This window comes from Marmota flaviventris, chromosome 6 (assembly GCF_047511675.1).
Source record: "Marmota flaviventris isolate mMarFla1 chromosome 6, mMarFla1.hap1, whole genome shotgun sequence".
NCBI classification, from domain to species: Eukaryota; Metazoa; Chordata; class Mammalia; order Rodentia; family Sciuridae; genus Marmota; species Marmota flaviventris.
Window position 1 is genome coordinate 145,068,709 of NC_092503.1, and position 19,223 is coordinate 145,087,931.

At 40.0% G+C, this 19,223-nt stretch overlaps 1 protein-coding gene across 1 annotated transcript in view; it reads left to right on the forward strand.

Moving 5' to 3' along the window:
• Window positions 1-19,223, forward strand: part of Sycp2l (synaptonemal complex protein 2 like) — a 106,511-nt gene that overhangs the window by 70,674 nt on the left and 16,614 nt on the right. The window contains exon 26 of the mRNA XM_071613860.1: window positions 14,179-14,325. Within this exon, the coding sequence (XP_071469961.1) occupies window positions 14,179-14,325 (147 nt within the window). The remainder of the gene's footprint in view (window positions 1-14,178; window positions 14,326-19,223) is intronic.

Here is a 19,223-nt window from a genome sequence, read left to right on the forward strand (position 1 = left end):
CCACTTATCCATTTTTATTTTATGACCTATGCCTTTAAGTTCTATCTGAAAAAATCATTGACTATCCCAATGTCTTGAAGCATTTCTTATGTTCTCTTGTAGTAATTTTGTATCTTCAGATTTTACATTTAGATCTTTGATCCCACCATGTTGTTTTTTTTTTAATACTAACATTGACATTAATGGAATTTGGTGTGATATTTCCATACATGCTTACAGCATGCTCTGATCATATCCAATCACCCTTCTTTTCCCCTCACCTTCAATGCCCTTCTCAGTCCCTATTAATCACTATTATATTTTCAGGTCAATTTATTTAGTTTCCACACATGAAAGAGAACATGTAGTAATTGTCTTTCTGTGTCTAACTTATTTTGTTTAACACGATGTACTCCAGTTCTATCTGTGTTGCTACAAATGACAGTATTTCATTTTTAATGACTAAATAATACTTCATTATGTATGTACATCACATGATCCTTCATCTATGGATGGGCACTTAGCTGATTTTATATCTTATCTAATGCATGCCACAATAAACATGGATATACGGGTATCTCTTTTGTATGTTGTTCCTTTGGATTTCATTTCCACTATCAGGAATACAGCTAGATCGTGTGGTAGCTCTATTTTTTTTTTTTTTTTTTTTTTTTTAGGCCTCTCCATACTGTTTTCCATAGTGGCTGCATGGATTAACATTCCCACCAACAGCACATGGGAGTTCCTTTTCCTCCACATCCTCCACCAGCATTTTTTTTTAAAATTTCCTCTGCTTCTTCCTCCCCTTCCTCCTTCTACTCCTCATTTTTTATTTATTTTTTTGTTTTTTGATAGTAGACAATTAGTTGTTTAAATGTCTCATTATAGTTTTGATTTGCATCTCCCAGCTGGTTAGTGATATTGAACTTTTTTTTAATATATTTGTTGCCCATTTATATTTTTTCTTTGGGGAAGTGTCTATTCATATCATTGACCAGTTTTTAAATTGGATCACTTCTTTTTTAAAAATATTTTTAGTTGATGGATCTTTGTGTATTTACACGTGGTGCTGAGAATTGAACCCAGGGCCTCACCCATGCTAGGCAAGCGTTCTACCACTGAGCCACAACCCCAGCCCATGGATTACTTCTTTTTAAATTAAGGTTTTGAGTTCTTTATGTGTTCTGAATATTAACCCTTTGTTAGACGAATAGCTCACAAATACTTTCTCCCATTCTGTGGGGTTATGTCTTCACTATGTTGATTGTTTCCTTTGCTGTACAGAATCTTTTGAGTTTGAAATAATTCCATTTACCAATCATTGCTTTGGGGGATCTATCCAGATAATCATTGCTATACCAAGTCTTGATCTTGATCTGCATCTTCTGTTTTCTTCTAGTAGTTCCAGAGATGCAGGTCTTACATTTGGATTTTGACCCATTTTCAGTTGTTTTTTTGTGCAAGGTAAGAGGGTCAAGTTTTAGTTTTTGGCACGTGGAGCTCCAGTCTTTCTAACACCATTTGTTGAAGAGGCTGTGCTTTCTCTGTTTACATATGTTTTTAGTTCCTTTGTCAAGAATGAGTTAACTGTGGATGCAGAAGTTTGTTTCTGGGATGTAGATTCTGTTCCATTGGTCTATACGTCTGTTTTTATGTGGTTTTTGGATACGATAGTGCCATAATGTCTTGAAATAAGGTGTTTGACATCTCCGGTTTGCTCTTTTTATTCAAGATTGTTTTGACTATTTAGAGCATTTTGTGCTTCCATGTGAATTTTATATTATTCTTTCCAGCCCTGTCAGGAATGTCACGGTTATTTTGATGGAGGTTGAATTAAACCTACAGTTGGCTTTGTGTAGTGTGGACATTTTAATGTTAATCTTTCAACCCATGGACATAGGAGATCTTGTTGTCATCTTGTGTTTTCTTTAATTTCTACATCTGTATTTGTGAATTTTCATTGTGGATGTCTTTTACTTCCTTGGATAAGCTTATTTCCGGGCATTTCATTATTTTATTATTATTATTTCTTTTGGTAGCTATTCTGAAGAGAATTGCTTTCTTGATTTCTTAGGGATTTCGTTATTGGTTTGTAGGAAAGCTACTGACTTTGTATGTTGATTAGTATCCTACTTTACTGAGTTCATTTATTTCAACAGTCTTCTGATAGAGTCTTTAGTTTTCTTTTTTAAAAATTTGTATTGGTTCATTATAATTATATATAATATTGGGATTCAGCATGAGATTCATACAAGCACATAACAATCTAATCAATTTAATTCCCTCAATACTTTGCCTCTCTTTTCCTTTCTTCTCTCAATTCCCTTCCTCTACTGGTCTACCTTCTTTTTTTTTTTTAAGTTGGTGCATGATACTTATACATAGGCATGGGGTGCACCGTGATTTATTTGTACATACACATAGCATAATTTGGTTGATTTCATAGGTTTCTTTTATGTATGTATCATACCATCATATTTGACTTCCTCCTTTCCTATTTGTATTCCTCTTCTTTGTCTAACTGGTCTAAAACTTCTACTACCATATTAAATAAAAACGAGAGTGGATTCTTTTTTCTTCTTCCTGATCCTTGGGGAAAATCTGAAAGCATTTCCTCTTTCAGTGTATTGCTGGCTATTTTTTTTTTTGTCATGTATAGCCTTTATTATATTGAGGTATAATCCTTCTAAACCTAATTTGTTCAGGGCTCTTATCATGAAGGAATGTTGACTTTATCATTTCCTTGTATCTGTTGAGATGAACGTGATGTTTATTCATTCTGTTGATGTGAGGATGTGCATGTGCTGTGACACCTTACATCTTTGACATATAACCAGTTTGATCACAGTGTATGACATGACCTTTTTGATGTGCCGTGGAACTCAATTTGCTAGTGTTTTATTGATTTTGCATCTGTGTTCATCAGGGACATAGGTCTGTGGTTTGCCTTTGTGTGTCTTGACAGGTTTTGGTAACTGGGTCATGCAGTTAACTCATTAACTTGGAATAGTTAGTTCCTTTTCTTTCAATTCTGTGGAATATTTTGAGAAGAACTGGCCTAAGTTTTTCTTTAAAAAGTTTGATAAAATTCAGAGGGAGGTGGCAAGATGGTGGAATATACGGGTCCCTTCCTTAGTGGCTCCATGGCATGAGCCAAGAAAAGCAGACAGGCAGCTTCTCACTAGGTGGGTGAATAATCAAAAATGGGGGGAGGGAGGCTTTACTGGAATTTAATTCTGACACTCAAAACTGCTCAGGGACTCAGGAGATCTTGTATAAATTAAGGAAGGGGAAGGTCCCCAGCCCCTCAGCTGTGATAGCTCCTGGAGGTACAAGCCGGGAGAGTCCCTGCATGAAAACAGTAAAGCAATAAAGGAATTCAAGGAACCCCCATTCTTGGGAACACTGAGGCATGTCAGGGTACAGAGAATTTAGAGATCAGAGACACTGCTTGAAAAAACACCTGTGCTGCACAGTATCTGTGTGTAGGAGGGAAGCCACCATCTCTCTCGGTGGTGTGCATAGCGCTCAGCAGAAGGAACCATTGTGAAGCTGTAGTGGCAGGGACCGGCAGCTGGGGGAGTGGATTATTGGCAGGCCTGAGTCTGGCCTGAAAAATGAACCTGGGAAATCCACTCTGCATGACAGAGAGTGTGCCTAAGTGGCCAGGAGAAAATCAAGCATGGAGAGAGGTTTACTCAGGCGAATATTGTTATAGAAGTCCACGCGGCTTCCCCCTTCCCCTCCAGGGACCAGCTGGGACAGAAGCGCCTGACTAGGGATTTGAAAAGGCGGGGGCAGAAGAGATCAAGTTTGGAGACTTCACCAGAGACCAGGAATTGTGGGGTGGGCAGGTGAAGTTGTGGGCTAAGAACAAGTTCCTACACCACATGTGTGAAACCCTTAAACTATACTATAGAGCTCTAGTAACAAAAGCAGCATGGTATTGGCACCCAAATGGACGCATAGATCATTGGTACAGAATAGAAGACAGAGACAAACCCACACGAGTAGTTAGACCAGATGAAGGTGCCAAAAACATATATTGGAAAAAAAATGGCCTATTCAACAAATGGTACTGGGAAAACTGGAAATCCATATGCAACAAAATGAAATTAAACCCCTTATCTCTCACTCTGCACAAAACTCAAGGTGGAGCAAGGACTTATGCACTACAACAGAGACCCTGTGCCTAATAGAAGAAAAAGTAGGACCAGATCTTCACCATGTTAGCTTAGGAACTGACTTCCTTAACAAGACTCCTTAAGTGCGAGGAATAAAATCAAGAATTGATAAATGCCTATCTTCACAGCAAAGGAGACAATAACATGAGGAGAGAGCCTACAGAATAGGAGAAAATCTTTACCCCATGTACCTCAGAGCATTAATCTCCAAGATATATCAAAACTTAATGCCCCCCAAACCCCAAATAATCCAATCAATCGATGGGCTAAGGAACTGAACAGACACTTCTCAGAAGAAGAAATACGATTGACCAACAAATATGTGAAAAAATGTTCCACATTTCTAGCAATTAGAGAAATGCAAATCGAAACTAAGATTTCGTCTCACTCCAGTCAGAATGGCAATTATCAAGAACACAAACAATAAGTGTTGGTGAGAATGTTGGGATAAAGGTATACGCTTACGTTGGCGGTGGGAATGCAAATTGGTGCAACCATTAAGGAAAGTGGTTTGGAGATTCCTCAGAAAACTTGGAATGGAATCAACATTTTTGACCCAGCTATCCCACTCCTCTATTTATACACAAAGGACTTAAAATCAGCATATTACACTGTTGCAGCCACATCGATGTTTATAGCAAATAGCTAAGCTATGAAACCAACCTAGATGCCCTTCAACAGATGAATGGATCAAAAAATGTGGTGTGTATATATATGGTGGAATATTACTCAGCGTTAAAGAAGAATGAAATTATGGCATTTGCTGGTAAATGGGTGGAGCTGGCGAATATATCATGGTAAGCGAAATAAGCCAATCCCAGTAAAACCAAAGGCTGAATGTTTTCTGATATGTGAATGCTAATTTAATAAGGGGGACTCTAGGGAAGAACAGAGGTACTTTGGACTAGATAGGGGAGTGAAGAGAGGAGAGGGCTATGTGGGTAGAAAGGATAGTAGAATAAACTGGACATTATTACCCTAAGTACATATATTATCAAATGACCAGTGTAACTCTACGTACAACCAGAAGAATGAGAAGTCACACTCCATTCATGTATAACGTATCAAAATATACTCTGGTGTCATGGCTAACTAATTAGAACAAATAAAAACGTTGGTAAAATTCAGCAGTGAAGCCATCCAGTCCAGTCTTCTTTGTTAGGAGATTTGGGTTTTGATCCTCATTATTAGTTATTGGTGCATTTGGTGTCTTAATTTTGCCACGTCATACGTGTCCAGAAGTCTGTCCATTTCTTCCATGTTTGGCAGTGTTTTAGCATATAGTTGTCCACAGGGGTTTCTTATGATCCCTTGTATTTCAGTGGCATCAGTTATAATGTCTCCTTTTTCATCTCTACTAATTTTGTTTGTGTAGTCTCTTTTTTGTCTTGATTAGTCTGGTTAAAGGTTTGCCAATTTCATTTTTTTCCCAAAAACCAACATTTTATGGATTGTGTTTATAGTTTAGACTTTATTTATGCTTTGATCTTTATTGTTGAGGATTTTCTGCTGGTTTTGGTTACCTCTAAGTCCTTGAGGTGCATTGTTAGGCTGTTTATTAAAGATCTATTTTTGTGTGTGTATGTGCATTTGTTCCTATAAACTTGCCTCTTGGTACCGCTTTCTCTGCATTCCAGATTTTGATATACCATTGAGTCATTCTAATTTGTTTCAAGCCTTTTTGAAAAATTTTCTTCTAGGTCTGGGGCTGTGGCTTGGTGACAGAGTGCTTGCCTAGCATGTATGAGGCGCTGGATTTGATTCTCAGCACCATGTATCAATAAATAAAATAAAGGTCCATTGACAACTAAAAAATACTTAAAAAAATTTCCTTCTAATTTCCTCGATTATCCCTTGGACACTTAGGAGCATGTTATTCAATTTCCATTTATTCATACACTTTCTATCCTTTTTGATTTGTTTTATTCCATTGTGGTCTGAGAAAATGCATACGATTTCAGTTTTTTAAAAAATTTACTAGGACTCGATTAGTAAGTTAGCATATAATCTAAGAATTTTCTGTGTGTTGGTAAGAAAAATGTGCACTGTGTTGCTCGTGGGTGAAATGTTCAGTTAATGTCAGGTTCCTGGCTCTCTTGATTGCAGATGGTGCTGGTTGGAACTGATTTGTTGATTTTTCTGTCTGGATGATGTGTTCATTGAGGGAAGTGGGATGTTAAAGCCCCTAAATAATATTGTATAGTATTTTGTTTCTCCCTTTGATTTCAGTATTTGTTTTAGTGGTCGATTCCACCATGCGGCCTGCGCAATGGTTTCATTAATGAGGTTCTTGGCATAAAGTTAGCTAGAAGAGATCGAAATAAAACACACAGACTCAGTTACCTTATTTCTATTGCCAGGTCCGAGACGGCTCCCCTCTCTGGCTCCAACCTCTAACCGCCCAGCAGGGCAGCAAGGATTACTCTGGGCTAGCAGGAGAGAGAGAGAGCGAGCACGCCAGGGAGTAGCCTTTTATTGGGGAACAAGAAATTCAGGGGATAATTCCATCCAATGAAGGTTGAGGGGGGACTGCACTCCAAGGTCAGGGTCAGTGATTGGGCCCCCGGGGTCAGTGGTCAGTCACACCCCCACACGGACGGGTTCTCTCATCAGGAGAGGGCCGGGAAAGTTCCGACACAGCCAGAAGCCTCAGACCCAAACCGGGAGTCGCCCAGTCACGTGTCAGGATGGCTTCCCACAGTCAATTGTTGGGTACATATATGTTGTATAGTCTCTTGCTGAATTGATCATTTTATCAATGTACGATGGCCTTCTTTGTCCCTTTCACAGTTTTTGATTTAAAGTCTGCTCTATCCGATAGGAGGGTAACCATTCCAGTTTGCCTTTGGCTTCTGCTCGTATACCTATTTTAAATCCTTTTATTCTGCTAAATGTTCACCATTAATGTCAGTTTCTTGTAGGCAGCAGAGTCAGGTTGTTTTTAAAATCCATTTGGCCAGTTTGTCGATGATTTAATTCATTTATATTCAGGGCTCTTATCGATAGGTGTGGACTTCTTCCTGTCATTTCATTCTCTTCCCCTTCATTGTTTGTAGACTTTGTTCCTTTCCACCTCTATTTTTATGTGTCTTTGTGACTTGGTAGTTTCCGGACATGCCAAGTTTTGATTTTCTTCTCTTTCACGTGTATGTTGTTACAGTGAATTTTGTAATGTATATGTTGTTGGAGTGACTTTTGTAATGTATATGTTGTTGGAGTGACTTTTGTAAATCTGTGTGTTTGCACAGTAGTGGTTCCCATGGTTCCCTTCCTTTCGTTTCTAGTGGAGGACTCCACGAAGCATTTCTTGTGGGGCTAGACTGTAGGTAGTGAACACCCTCAGTTCCTGCCTCTCTGGGATAGACTCGACTTCTCCAATTCTGAAGAGTAGTTTTGCTGGGTATGGTATTCTTGGTTAGTGAGGTGTTTTTTTTTTTCCTTCTTGATTTTTGAATATATCTTCTCATTCCCTTTGGCCTGTAAGATTTCTCCTGAGAAATCTGCTATAAGCCTGGTGGGCTTCCCCTGATATGGGACTTGACAATTTTCTGTTGGTGTTTTCAGAATTCTTTGTCTTACCCTTTTGACAGTTTGGCTCTTCCATGCCTTGGTGAAGGTCTTCCTTTAATTTAATTTTATTTTTTTGTTGAACCTCCATGAACTCCTTTGAGTTTATTGTACTTAGATGTGCACGCGTCCTTGAAGATTTGAGATGTTTTCTGCTATTTCATGAAGACGTCTTCACTGTCTTTCTACTTCCTTCTGGAATTCACATAATGCAAATATTTATTGGCTTAATAGTGTCTCAGAGGCTTTCTTCATTGTCCCTGCTCCTGCCTCCACTCTTTCAGTGCCTCGTTAATCTCTGCTGCAGCAGTCCACAGAAGTACTTACCCAACTTTGCAGTGGACAGAGGCTTCCAAAGTGCATGCCCTCAGCTCTCAGAGTTGAGCACAGAAGGAACTGGCACTTATGGCAACAGTTGCCATCATCTTGGTTGTGCAAGAGATGGAGGGTACTGTATAGGTGACACCAAGGCTGGTGGCATTAGAAGCCATAGTTCCAGAGTCAGGATGAGAAGATCTTTCCCAGATCCCTCAGGATGAATATGGGAGATACCTGGACCTTGGCATCTGCAGCCACAGTTCTGGGGCCATAGGATGAGATGGATGATGCTGGGTCTGTGGCAGTGTGTCCTCAGGTTAAATTTCATGGGACACAAAGGGGACTGACACTGGGTTCTATGGGATGATTACTGGTAGTGTTGGAGCTGCAGCCCTGGTAGCCACTTCCCGGAAGATATGGGATGTTCTTTATGTTCCAAGAAAAGTTTGGTTGATGCCTAGGCTGGTGAGCACCAGCACCTCTGGTCCCATGGCTACAAGCCATGAATGACATATTCCCTAGTTCTATGGGGCACATGCAGGTTAGGTTGGTACTCATGGCACTGAAATTCCTGGAACTGCAGTATATGGAGGAGACTTTCTCTTGGTGGCCTGGTTTGTGGGTGATGCTGGGGATTGTGGCTTTGGTCTGCAGTCTTGGACACAGATGGCAACTTCTTCAGGCTCCAAGGGACAAGTATTATAGGTGATCCCAGGATTTTACCACTAGAAGTGACAGTTCCAAGATGACCTCCCCTCATGCCTATGTGATGAGCACAGTGGGGATCAGGCTTGTGGCTCTCGCAGCTCCCAGTCCTGAGGCTGCAGGATTCTGAGGAGCCTATATTCTGCCCTGTGAGGTGCTCACCCAACAAAAGGCTTTCACAGCGTTTGGGGACCAGCTGCCGGTCCCTGAGGCAGGACGGTGTCCAGCAGTGATGATTACCCAGCTTGGATTCCAGGTGGGGACTCGGACCCCACTCTGGATCTAAAATCGGTGAGCTCTATGGAATTCTCCTGCAGTTAGGACTGCTGCTCTGCTGCAGTAATGGGCGCTGTGGGTGCTCCCTGTTTACCTTTTCTCAGCAACGTGGCATCTCTACACCCCCCCACGCCAGCCCCACCACTGAGCCACAATTGGAAGCTGCAATTTCCTTCCATCTTCTCTCCAGCTCACCTTTCCCGCTCTCCATGCTGTTTAGGGTTGTGCACTTCCTGGCTGATTTTTGCCCTTCTCCCTCAATCTCTTCTCTCAAAACTCAGCTTCCCTTGTTGCTCAGCTCTTCTCTGTGGTGACAGACAGGGCACCTCTGCTCAGCCATCTTGAATTTCTCTTTCCAACTTTTTGGTTGAATCCTCATTTATTTTTAACCTTTCTTGTTTCTTGAGAAATATATTTCACATTGCTCCTTAGAAATGCTTTGGTTGTGTGTTGCCTTATTTTGGTATGGAGGGTTTTCATTGCTACTTGAGCTAAATATTTTTTCCTTGTTAATGTTTTTTTTTTTTTTAACCAGTTATTTAGTAAAATGTAGGTTAGTTCCCAAATACAGGGGATATTTTAATGCTGTTCTTTTGTTATTTATTTATTTAATTGGTTGTTCAAAACATTACAAAGCTCCTGACATATCATATTTCATACATTAGATTCAAGTGGGTTATGAACTCCCATTTTTACCCCAAATACAGATTGCAGAATCACATGGGTTACACATCCACATTTTTACATAATGCCATATTAGTAACTGTTGTATTCAGCTACCTTTCCTATCCTCTACTCTCCCCCCTCCCCTCCCCTCCCATCTTCTCTCTCTACCCCATCTACTGTAATTCATTTCACTCCTTGTTTTTTTTCCCATTCCCCTCACAACCTCTTATATGTAATTTTGTATAACAGTGAGGGTCTCCTTCCATTTCCATGCAATTTCCCTTTTCTCTCCCTTTCCCTCCTACCTCATGTCTCTGTTTAATGTTAATCTTTTCCTCCTGCTCTTCCTCCCTGCTCTGTTCTTAGTTGCTCTCATTATATCAAAGAAGACATTTGGCATTTGTTTTTTAGGGATTGGCTAGCTTCGCTTAGCATAATCTGCTCTAATGTTATCCATTTCCCTGCAAATTCCATGATTTTGTCATTTTTTAATGCAGAGTAATACTCCATTGTGTATAAATGCCACATTTTTATCCATTCATCTATTGAAGGGCATCTGGGTTGGTTCCACAGTCTAGCTATTGTGAATTGTGCTGCTATGAACATCGATGTGGCAGTATCCCTGTAGTACGCTCTTTTAAGGTCTTCAGGGAATAGTCCGAGAAGGGCAATAGCTGGTTCAAATGGTGGTTCCATTCCCAGCTTTCCCAGGAATCTCCATACTGCTTTCCAAATTGGCTGCACCAATTTGCAGTCCCACCAGCAATGTACAAGTGTACCCTTTTCCCCACATCCTCGCCAGCACTTGTTGTTGTTTGACTTCATAATGGCTGCCAATCTTACTGGAGTGAGATGGTATCTTAGGGTGGTTTTGATTTGCATTTCTCTGACTGCTAGAGATGGTGAGCATTTTTTCATGTACTTGTTGATTGATTGTATGTCCTCCTCTGAGAAGTGTCTGTTCAGGTCCTTGGCCCATTTGTTGATTGGGTTGTTATCTTATTGTTTAATTTTTTGAGTTCTTTGTATACTCTGGATATTAGGGCTCTATCTGAAGTGTGAGGAGTAAAAATTTGTTCCCATGATGTAGGCTCCCTATTTACCTCTGTTATTGTTTCTCTTGCTGAAAAAAAAAACTTTTTAGTTTGAGTAAGTCCCATTTGTTGATTCTTGTTATTAACTCTTGTGCTATGGGTGTCCTATAAAGGAATTTGGAGCCCGACCCCACAATATGTAGATCAGAGCCAACTTTTTCTTCTATCAGACGCAGAGTCTCTGATTTGATATCAAGCTCCTTGATCCACTTTGAGTTAACTTTTGTGCATGGCGAGAGAAGGGGATTCAGTTTCATTTTGTTGCATATGGATTTCCAATTTTCCCAGCACCATTTGTTGAAGATGCTATCCTTCCTCCATTGCATGCTTTTAGCCCCTTTATCAAATATAAGATAGTTGTAACTTTGTGGATTAGTCTCTGTGTCCTCTATTCTGTACCATTGGTCCACCCGCCTGTTTTGGTACCAGTACCATGCTGTTTTTGTTACTATTGCTCTGTAGTATAGTTTGAAATCTGATATCACTATGCCGCCTGATTCACACTTCCTGCTTAGAGTTGCTTTCGCTATTCTGGGTCTTTTATTTTTCCATATGAATTTCATGATTGCTTTCTCTATTTCTACAAGAAATGCCATTGGGATTTAGATTGGCATTGCATTAAACCTATAGAGAACTTTTGGTAATATCGCCATTTTGATGATGTTCTGCCTCTCCATGAACAGGGTATATTTTTCCATCTTCTAAGATCTTCTTCTATTTCTCTCTTTAGGGTTCTGTAGTTTTCATTGTATAAGTCTTTCACCTCTTTTGTTAGGTTGATTCCCAAGTATTTTATTTTTTTTGAGGATATTGTGAATGGGGTGTTTTTCCTCATTTCCGTTTCAGAAGTTTTGTCGCTGATATACAGAAATGCCTTTGATTTATGCGTGTTGATTTTATATCCTGCCACTTTGCTGAATTCATTTATTAGCTCTAGTAGTTTCTTTGTAGACCCTTTTGGGTCTTCTAGGTATAGAATCATGTCTTCCGCAAATAGTGATAATTTAAGTTCTTCTTTTCCTATTTTTATGCCTTTAATTTCTTTCGTCTGTCTAATTGCTCTGGCCAGTGTTTCGAGAACTATATTGAATAGAAGTGGTGATAGAGGGCATCCCTGTCTTGTTCCAGATTTTAGAGGGAATGCCTTCAATTTTTCTCCATTCAGAATGATGCCAACCTGAGGCTTAGCATAGATAGCTTTTACAATGTTGAGGTAAGTTCCTGTTATCCCTAGTTTTTCTAATGTTTTGAACATAAAGGGATGCTGTACTTTGTCGAATGCTTTTTCTGCGTCTATCGAGATGATCATATGGTTCTTATCTTTGAGTCTATTGATGTGGTGTATAACATTTATTGATTTCCGTATATTGAACCATCCTTGCATCCCAGGGATGAATCCTACTTGATCATGGTGCACAATTTTTTTGATGTGTTTTTGTATCCGATTCGCCAGAATTTTATTGAGGATTTTTGCATTTATGTTCATTAGAGATATTGGTCTGTAGTTTTCTTTCTTTGAGGTGTCTTTGTCTGGTTTCAGAATCAGGGTGATGTTGGCCTCATAGAATGAATTTGGAAGAGCTCCCTCTTTTTCTATTTCCTGAAATAACTTGAAAAGTATTGGTATTAATTCTTCTTTAAAGGTTTTGTAAAACTCTGCTGTATACCCATCCGGTCCTGGGCTTTTCTTGGTTGGTAGTCTTTTGATTGCTTCTTCTATTTCATCCATTGATATTGGTATGTTCAGATTGTGTGTATCCTCCTGACTCAGTCTGGGCAAATCATATGACTTAAGAAATTTATCGATGTCTTCACTATCTTCTATTTTATTGGAATATAGGTTTTCAAAATAATTTCTAATTGTCTTCTATATTTCTGTAGCATCTGTTGTGATATTGCCTTTTTCATCCCGTATGTTAGTAATTTGAGTTCTCTCTCTTCTTCTCTTCGTTAGCATGGCTAAGGGTCTGTCGATCTTATTTTTTCGAAGAACCAACTTTTAGTTTTGTCAATTTTTTCAATAGTTTCTTTTGTTTCAATTTCGTTGATTTCCGCTCTGATTTTAATTATTTCTTGCCTTCTGCTACATTTGCTGTTGTTTTGCTCTTCCTTTTCTAGGGCTTTGAGATGAAGTGTGAGCTCATTTATTTGTTGGTTTTTTCTTTTTTTGAGGAATGACCTCCAGGCGATGAATTTCCCTCTTAAAACTGCTTTCATTGTGTCCCATAGATTACAATATGTTGTGTCTGTATTTTCATGTATCTCTAAGAATTTTTTGATTTCCTCCTTTATGTCTTCTGTAACCCATTGATCATTCAGTAACATATTGTTCATCTTCCATGTGATGTATGATTTTTCCTTCCTTTTATCATTGATTTCCAGTTTCATTCCATTATGATCAGATAAAATGCATGGTATTATCTCCACCCCTTTATATTTACTGAGGGTTGCCCTATGGCATAATATATGGTCTATTTTTGAGAAGGATCCATGTGCTACTGAGAAAAAAGTATATCCACTTGATGATGGTTGATATATTCTATATATGTCAGTTAAGTCTAGGTTATTGATTGTGATATTGAGTACTATAGTTTCTTTATTCAACTTTTGTTTGGAGGATCTGTCCAATGGTGAGAGAGGTGTGTTGAAGTCACCCATAATTATTGTGTTGTGGTCTATTTGATTCTTGAACTTGAGGAGAGTTTGTTTTATGAACGTCGCAGCACCCTTATTTGGTGCATAAATATTGATAATTGTTATGTCTTGTTGGTGAATGGTTCCTTTTAACAGTATATAATGTCCTTCCTTATCCCTTTTGATCAACTTAGTCTTGAAGTCAATTTTATTCGATATGAGGATGGCCACCCCTGCTTGCTTACGAGGACCATGTGCGTGGTATATTTTTTCCCAACCTTTCACCTTCAGCCTGTGTATGTCTTTTCCAATCAGATGTGTCTCCTGGAGGCAGCATATTGTTGGATTTGTTTTTTTAATCCATGTTACCAGCCTATGTCGCTTTATTGGAGAGTTTAAGCCATTAACGTTTAGAGTTACTATTGACATATGGTTTGTACTTCCAGCCATGTTTGATTACTTATCTTTTTTTTTTTAATTTAGTTTGTTTCTCCATGATTAGCTTTCCCCCCGCCCTCTGTCTTTACTGAGGTACTTCCCACTGTTGGTTTTGGTTATTGTTTTTCATTTCTTCCTTGTGTAGTGTTTTGCTCAAGATGCTTTGCAGTGCTGGTTTTCTGGCTGCAAATTCTTTTAACTTTTGTTTATCATGAAAGATTTTTATTTCGTTGTCATACCTGAAGCTTAATTTTGCTGGATACAAAATTCTTGGTTGGCATCCATTGTCTTTCAGTGTTTGAAATACGTTGTTCCAGGATCTTCTCGCTTTCAGCGTCTGTCGCCTCCGGTTTCAATGAAGTTAACTCCTCTGCTGCATTTTGGTGACGTCGGTTCTCTGCCATGGTGGTATCCCATGCAAATGGCGACAGTTCGTTCCCTTTGCCGGGTGACCAATGCAACGGGTGGGTCCTGACTGGCTCTCCCAAGCCCCGTCTCAATCCTGTGGCCACTGCCTATGAAGGCTCCGTTGGCTTTTACCTCTGTATGTTCAGACGGGCCGACCAGTTATTTCAGCGGGATCGTTTAGTGCTGAGTCACAGCGGTTTGTCTGCGAGACGCAGGCGAACGGGAGCTTGAATTCAGCCGATCCGGGCTCGGTGTGTGTTCTGAGAGGCCCAGATCCATGTCAGCTCAGCATTGCCTAGTGCTCCTGAGCAAACAGCATTTAGACGGTTTAAGACTCCCTATGCCCGCGCAGCTGAAGAGGTCAGAGACTTGATCTCTCCGCGCCCGCCGCCATGTTGGATCTGTCTTTATATATTTTTAACAAATCATTTTCATGACACCACCACATCAAGAGATACTCAGGGGATTCTTTTCAATGTCTTCACTCTGAGCTCTTCACAATACTCTTCACCTGAGAGGGCGGCACTCGCAGGTCGGGCGGACCTTTTGTTATTTATTGCTAACTTTATAGCCACATGCTCAGAGAAACCCAGTCTGAATAATATTGTTCCTTTAGAATTTATCTGGTCTTACTTGAAGGCTCAATCAGACTGGCCTTATGCATTCAGATTTCATGAATGCTCTGTAGATTCTTGTCGGTTTCCCTTTGTTCTGTCCATTTTTATCCAATGTATTTTGAGGCAGTGTTTTTCTAGATGCATTGAGAAGTGACTCTTCATCTCTAAATGATTTTTGACTTCATTTACAACAATAAAGAAACACTTTTTTTTTGACGAATGCCTTATGCATGTTTTTTCCCCCATTCTTCTACTTTGAGTCTTTTAATCCGTATGAGTTGACAAATATCTAGTTTATACCTGGGTTTTATTTTATTTACTGAATTTATTTATTAACTTAGTGTGTGTGCTGGGGATTGAACTCAGGAAAATTCTACCACTGAGCTACACCCCCAGCCCTTTTCACTTTTTTTTTTTTTTTTATTTAGACACAGAGTCTTACTGAGTTAACCAAGGCTGGCCTCAAACTTGTGATCCTCCTGCCTCAGCCTCCCAAATAGCTGGGATTACAGGTGTGTTCCCCCATGCCCAGTGATTTTTAATTAATGGTACATGTTTATGGAGTAGAATGTTATAATTTAATAAATGCATACAACATATACGGATCAAACAGGGATCAAAAATTGGCATTTCTATTTCCTTATCATTACTTTTTGTTTGGAGCCTTTAAGCTCCTCTTGGTATTCTGCATAAGGTGTGTAACAGGCTACTGTGAACTAGAGTCACATGGGTCACCATGGTGCAGAACATACTTACTTCTGCCACTCTGTTAGTTATTGTCTTTTTATCTTCACTGAGGGCCCCTCAGGTGAGGCTGACCTCAAGGTCAGCTGGCCAGAGAGGAGCAGATATTAATGACTAAATATTCATGCTCACCATTGGGTAGGGCCCTTCAGAAGCAGAGGACATCTCTGGGTGGGAGGGAGAGTTTCCTGGGGTTTGAGGATTCAGTGAGATGCTGACGTGAGGCTCCGTGTGCAGACGTGTGGTGGTGCTAAATTTGTCACCTGCTACTAGTGTGAATATCAGTCTTATTGGTCTTGGTACTAGTCAAACATCATTCCTGACATCTTTATTTTGTGCTATTCTCTAAGAAAATAGAGGAATTAGAAAGCCATCTCCTAATGATCGCATTTTTTAACGTTCTTAAAGTATGGGTCTTAGATAAGTGACTAAAATCATTAAATCCTTTTAGAAACCATTACTAGTGGTTATGTTTCTTTGATTCATTTCTTTGGATAGCCAAAAAACATATAATAGAACTTGAAATGTTTCGTATCATTGCATCCAGTCCTGGATTTTTTAACCACGTGGCCAGAAGCAGCTGTACCTCCCCCTCTAGAGGATGCTCAAGTAACTTCCTTCAGTAAAAGCATTTTGAGTTGGGCTGTAGCTTGTGCCAAGAGTGTGTGAGGCCCTAGATTAAATCCCCAGCATACCCCTGTCCCCAAAACAGAGACCCTAAGACATTTTGAGTGTCCTGCTGACTCATAATGGCAGCCTCAATCAAATATCAAGTTATGTGTTAATGTTTACTCTGGAATCTTTTTTGGGGGGTATGGAGGATTGAACTCGGGGGCACTCAGACCTGCAGTACACAGCCACATCCTGAGCCCTATTTTGTATTTAGAGACAGGGTCTCACTGAGTAGCTTAGTGCCTCACTTTTGCTGAGGCTGGCTTTGAACTTTTGATCCTCCTGCCCCAGCCTCCTAAGCCACTGGGATTATAGGCGTGTGCCAGCGTGTCCAGTTTACCTTACCCTGGAACTCTTGATATGCATGCAAAGCCCCCAGAATTGTCAGTTCAAAAGGATAATTTTATTTATAGATATGAATATCCCCTCTTTTACCTTCTTAAGAGGCCTCTGAAATCAAGCAGGAGCCAGGTGGGAGCTTCTTCATGCCATTCCGAGGTGTGATTGTCTGGTCCAGTGCCTGGCATAGAGGAATTCAGTATTTGCCAAGGAAAAGAAGCAAGAAAGCTAGAAAATGCTCACACTTAATCATGAACCTCTGCATTTTTCCATTTTTGAATAAATATTTATACACAGTCACAAATACCGTTAATTGATTCACAGATTTTGAATAAATAGTTATACTCAATAACAAATACCGTTAATTGATTTACAGATTTTGAATAAATATTTATACTCAGTCACAAATACCATTAATTGATTTACAGATTTTGAATGTACGAGTCCATCCAAAAGTTTTTAATAGTCTTGGTAATTAATAAGTATCTGTAGAATAAATAAAAGAATTGGCATTGAGAAAGTGCTGTGACTATTACAGTGACAGTTTTTGGTGAAGTCCTCTATTGCTGAGTGAAAGCTATTGGCCTTTGTCATTCTGTGCCACAAGGTGTCACTTCAGAGCAAGATATTTTTAAATGCCTGAACCTAATGGCTTTTTGTTAGCAGGAGTTTTCAAAATGCAACAAGGCCACCAAACTGTTCACTAAAACTTGTGCCCAGCAGGCCACCTACTCTAACTTCAGAAATTCCTTGAGTGGCCAGAATCTTTCATGGAAATGCACAAAGCTGAGTTCTTGCAGGAGCAAGCGCCTCTCCCCTTCTTGCAGCCCCTGACAAGACACGGAGGGAGCCACCCGAGGCCACTCACATTCAGCCACAGTGTGTTTACTCTCAGGTGTTGTGTGCATGTAGTTTTAACCCTTTTATGAGAATGGTGAACAGCGCAGTCTAAAAGAGGTGTATAGTTACCATGGAAACAAAGCCGAGCCGGTGACATCCCTCAGGACTGGCAGCCTCTCATGACACAGCACTGCTTTCTCTGGAGGATGCTGTCATCTGTGGACCTGCCAGACCTGCAGTACACATAGGAACATCCCCCCGCATTGTGCTTCAGAAGAAGGGTTCTATGTGCCCACTGACACTGACTTCCATGTCCCTTAGGGGTCCATCCAGATGTGTCTCAGTGGGTTCACAAATTCCCAGGAACTCCTTTAGGGGCTGACCAGGGCAATCAGTCCATGCCTATAGGCTCCTCTTATCACTGGATGTAACTAGTGTCCCTGCTTTACCCTAGGTGATGTGTGGATGTGATAAATCTAAGTTCAAAGTCATGATTTAAGCTATTGCTACAAATTGACCACCAAGGAAAACTTCCTGGAAGGGCAGAGAAGGCAGCCAAGAAAGAAATGTAGGAGTTGTTCATTATCAAATTGGGGGCCTTCTAAGAGTCTTTTCTGACCCCAATTGGGGTCTAGACACCACAGAGGAGCCATAGCCAGGAGCTCTCTGCTTTGGGAGTGGAAACAGTGGGAGCTGCAACTGCATCCTGTCCTTGATTTTTAAAGACCTTTAGCCCTGAAAACAACGTAATTCCCTAGAAGGTCCCCATCCAAACTTGTGCAACAGTTGAGCACACCTAAATCTAAATGTAACAAGAAGATGGAGATACTGGCTTCAATAAGGTATCTAATGGAGTTGAGAGTGTTATACTTTGTATTTTGTTTCATTGTTGAGAGGCTGGGTATTGGTTGGCTCTTTGCCATGTCCTGCAGAGTAGAAATGTGATCTTTAATGAAATGTTCACTGTATGAAAAGTCTATAAAATATCAACTTGGCTATCCCATGAACTCCCTCGTTCATATTTTGTCTATTGCTGCAGTTCCTCTCTGATTCCAACGGACAACTTTCTTTCTAAAATTTATGGTTTCTTCTGTTTCTCCTCTTGCTGTTAGTAGAGAAGAATTAAATTCTTATATATTTTACAGAGATCAAATTGGAACATATAAAGTATCTTTTTTATAGGAGTTTGTGTATTCTGTTGCATTCATTCACTTATTCAGTAGTTTTTTGGTTTTTTTTATAGAGCATCTGTTATGGGTTGGGTACTTCTCTTGGTGTGAGGGACCTAGTAGTGAAGGAAACAGACAAAAAAGCATGCCCTTGGTGGACCTTAGCATCTAGTGGTGGGGTTGAGGGAGAGAGAGAGTACTGAAGTTAAACCTGTGGTATAGTATATTCTAATAAAAAATAAATTAAAAAAAATGAGCAGGGAAAGGGGTTTTAAAATGTGGAAGATATCTTGAAATTTTAGGGTAGGTGGTTAGGTTGAGCCTTAAGGCAGTTGGGAGAAATATGATAATCAGAAGGAACTTCAAGTGCACAGGTCTTGAGATGATAATATGCCTGAGATGTAGGAGGGACCACAAGGGGCTCAGGGTAGAAGAAGCAGAGTGAAGGATGAGGATACATGCTCCTCTGCTTCTCCACTGTCTGCTGAACACCTTGCACAGCTCCTTGCACATAGTAACACAAAATGTTCATTGGCTGAATTAGTGAAATATGGGCAGAAAGGGAGAAAAGTC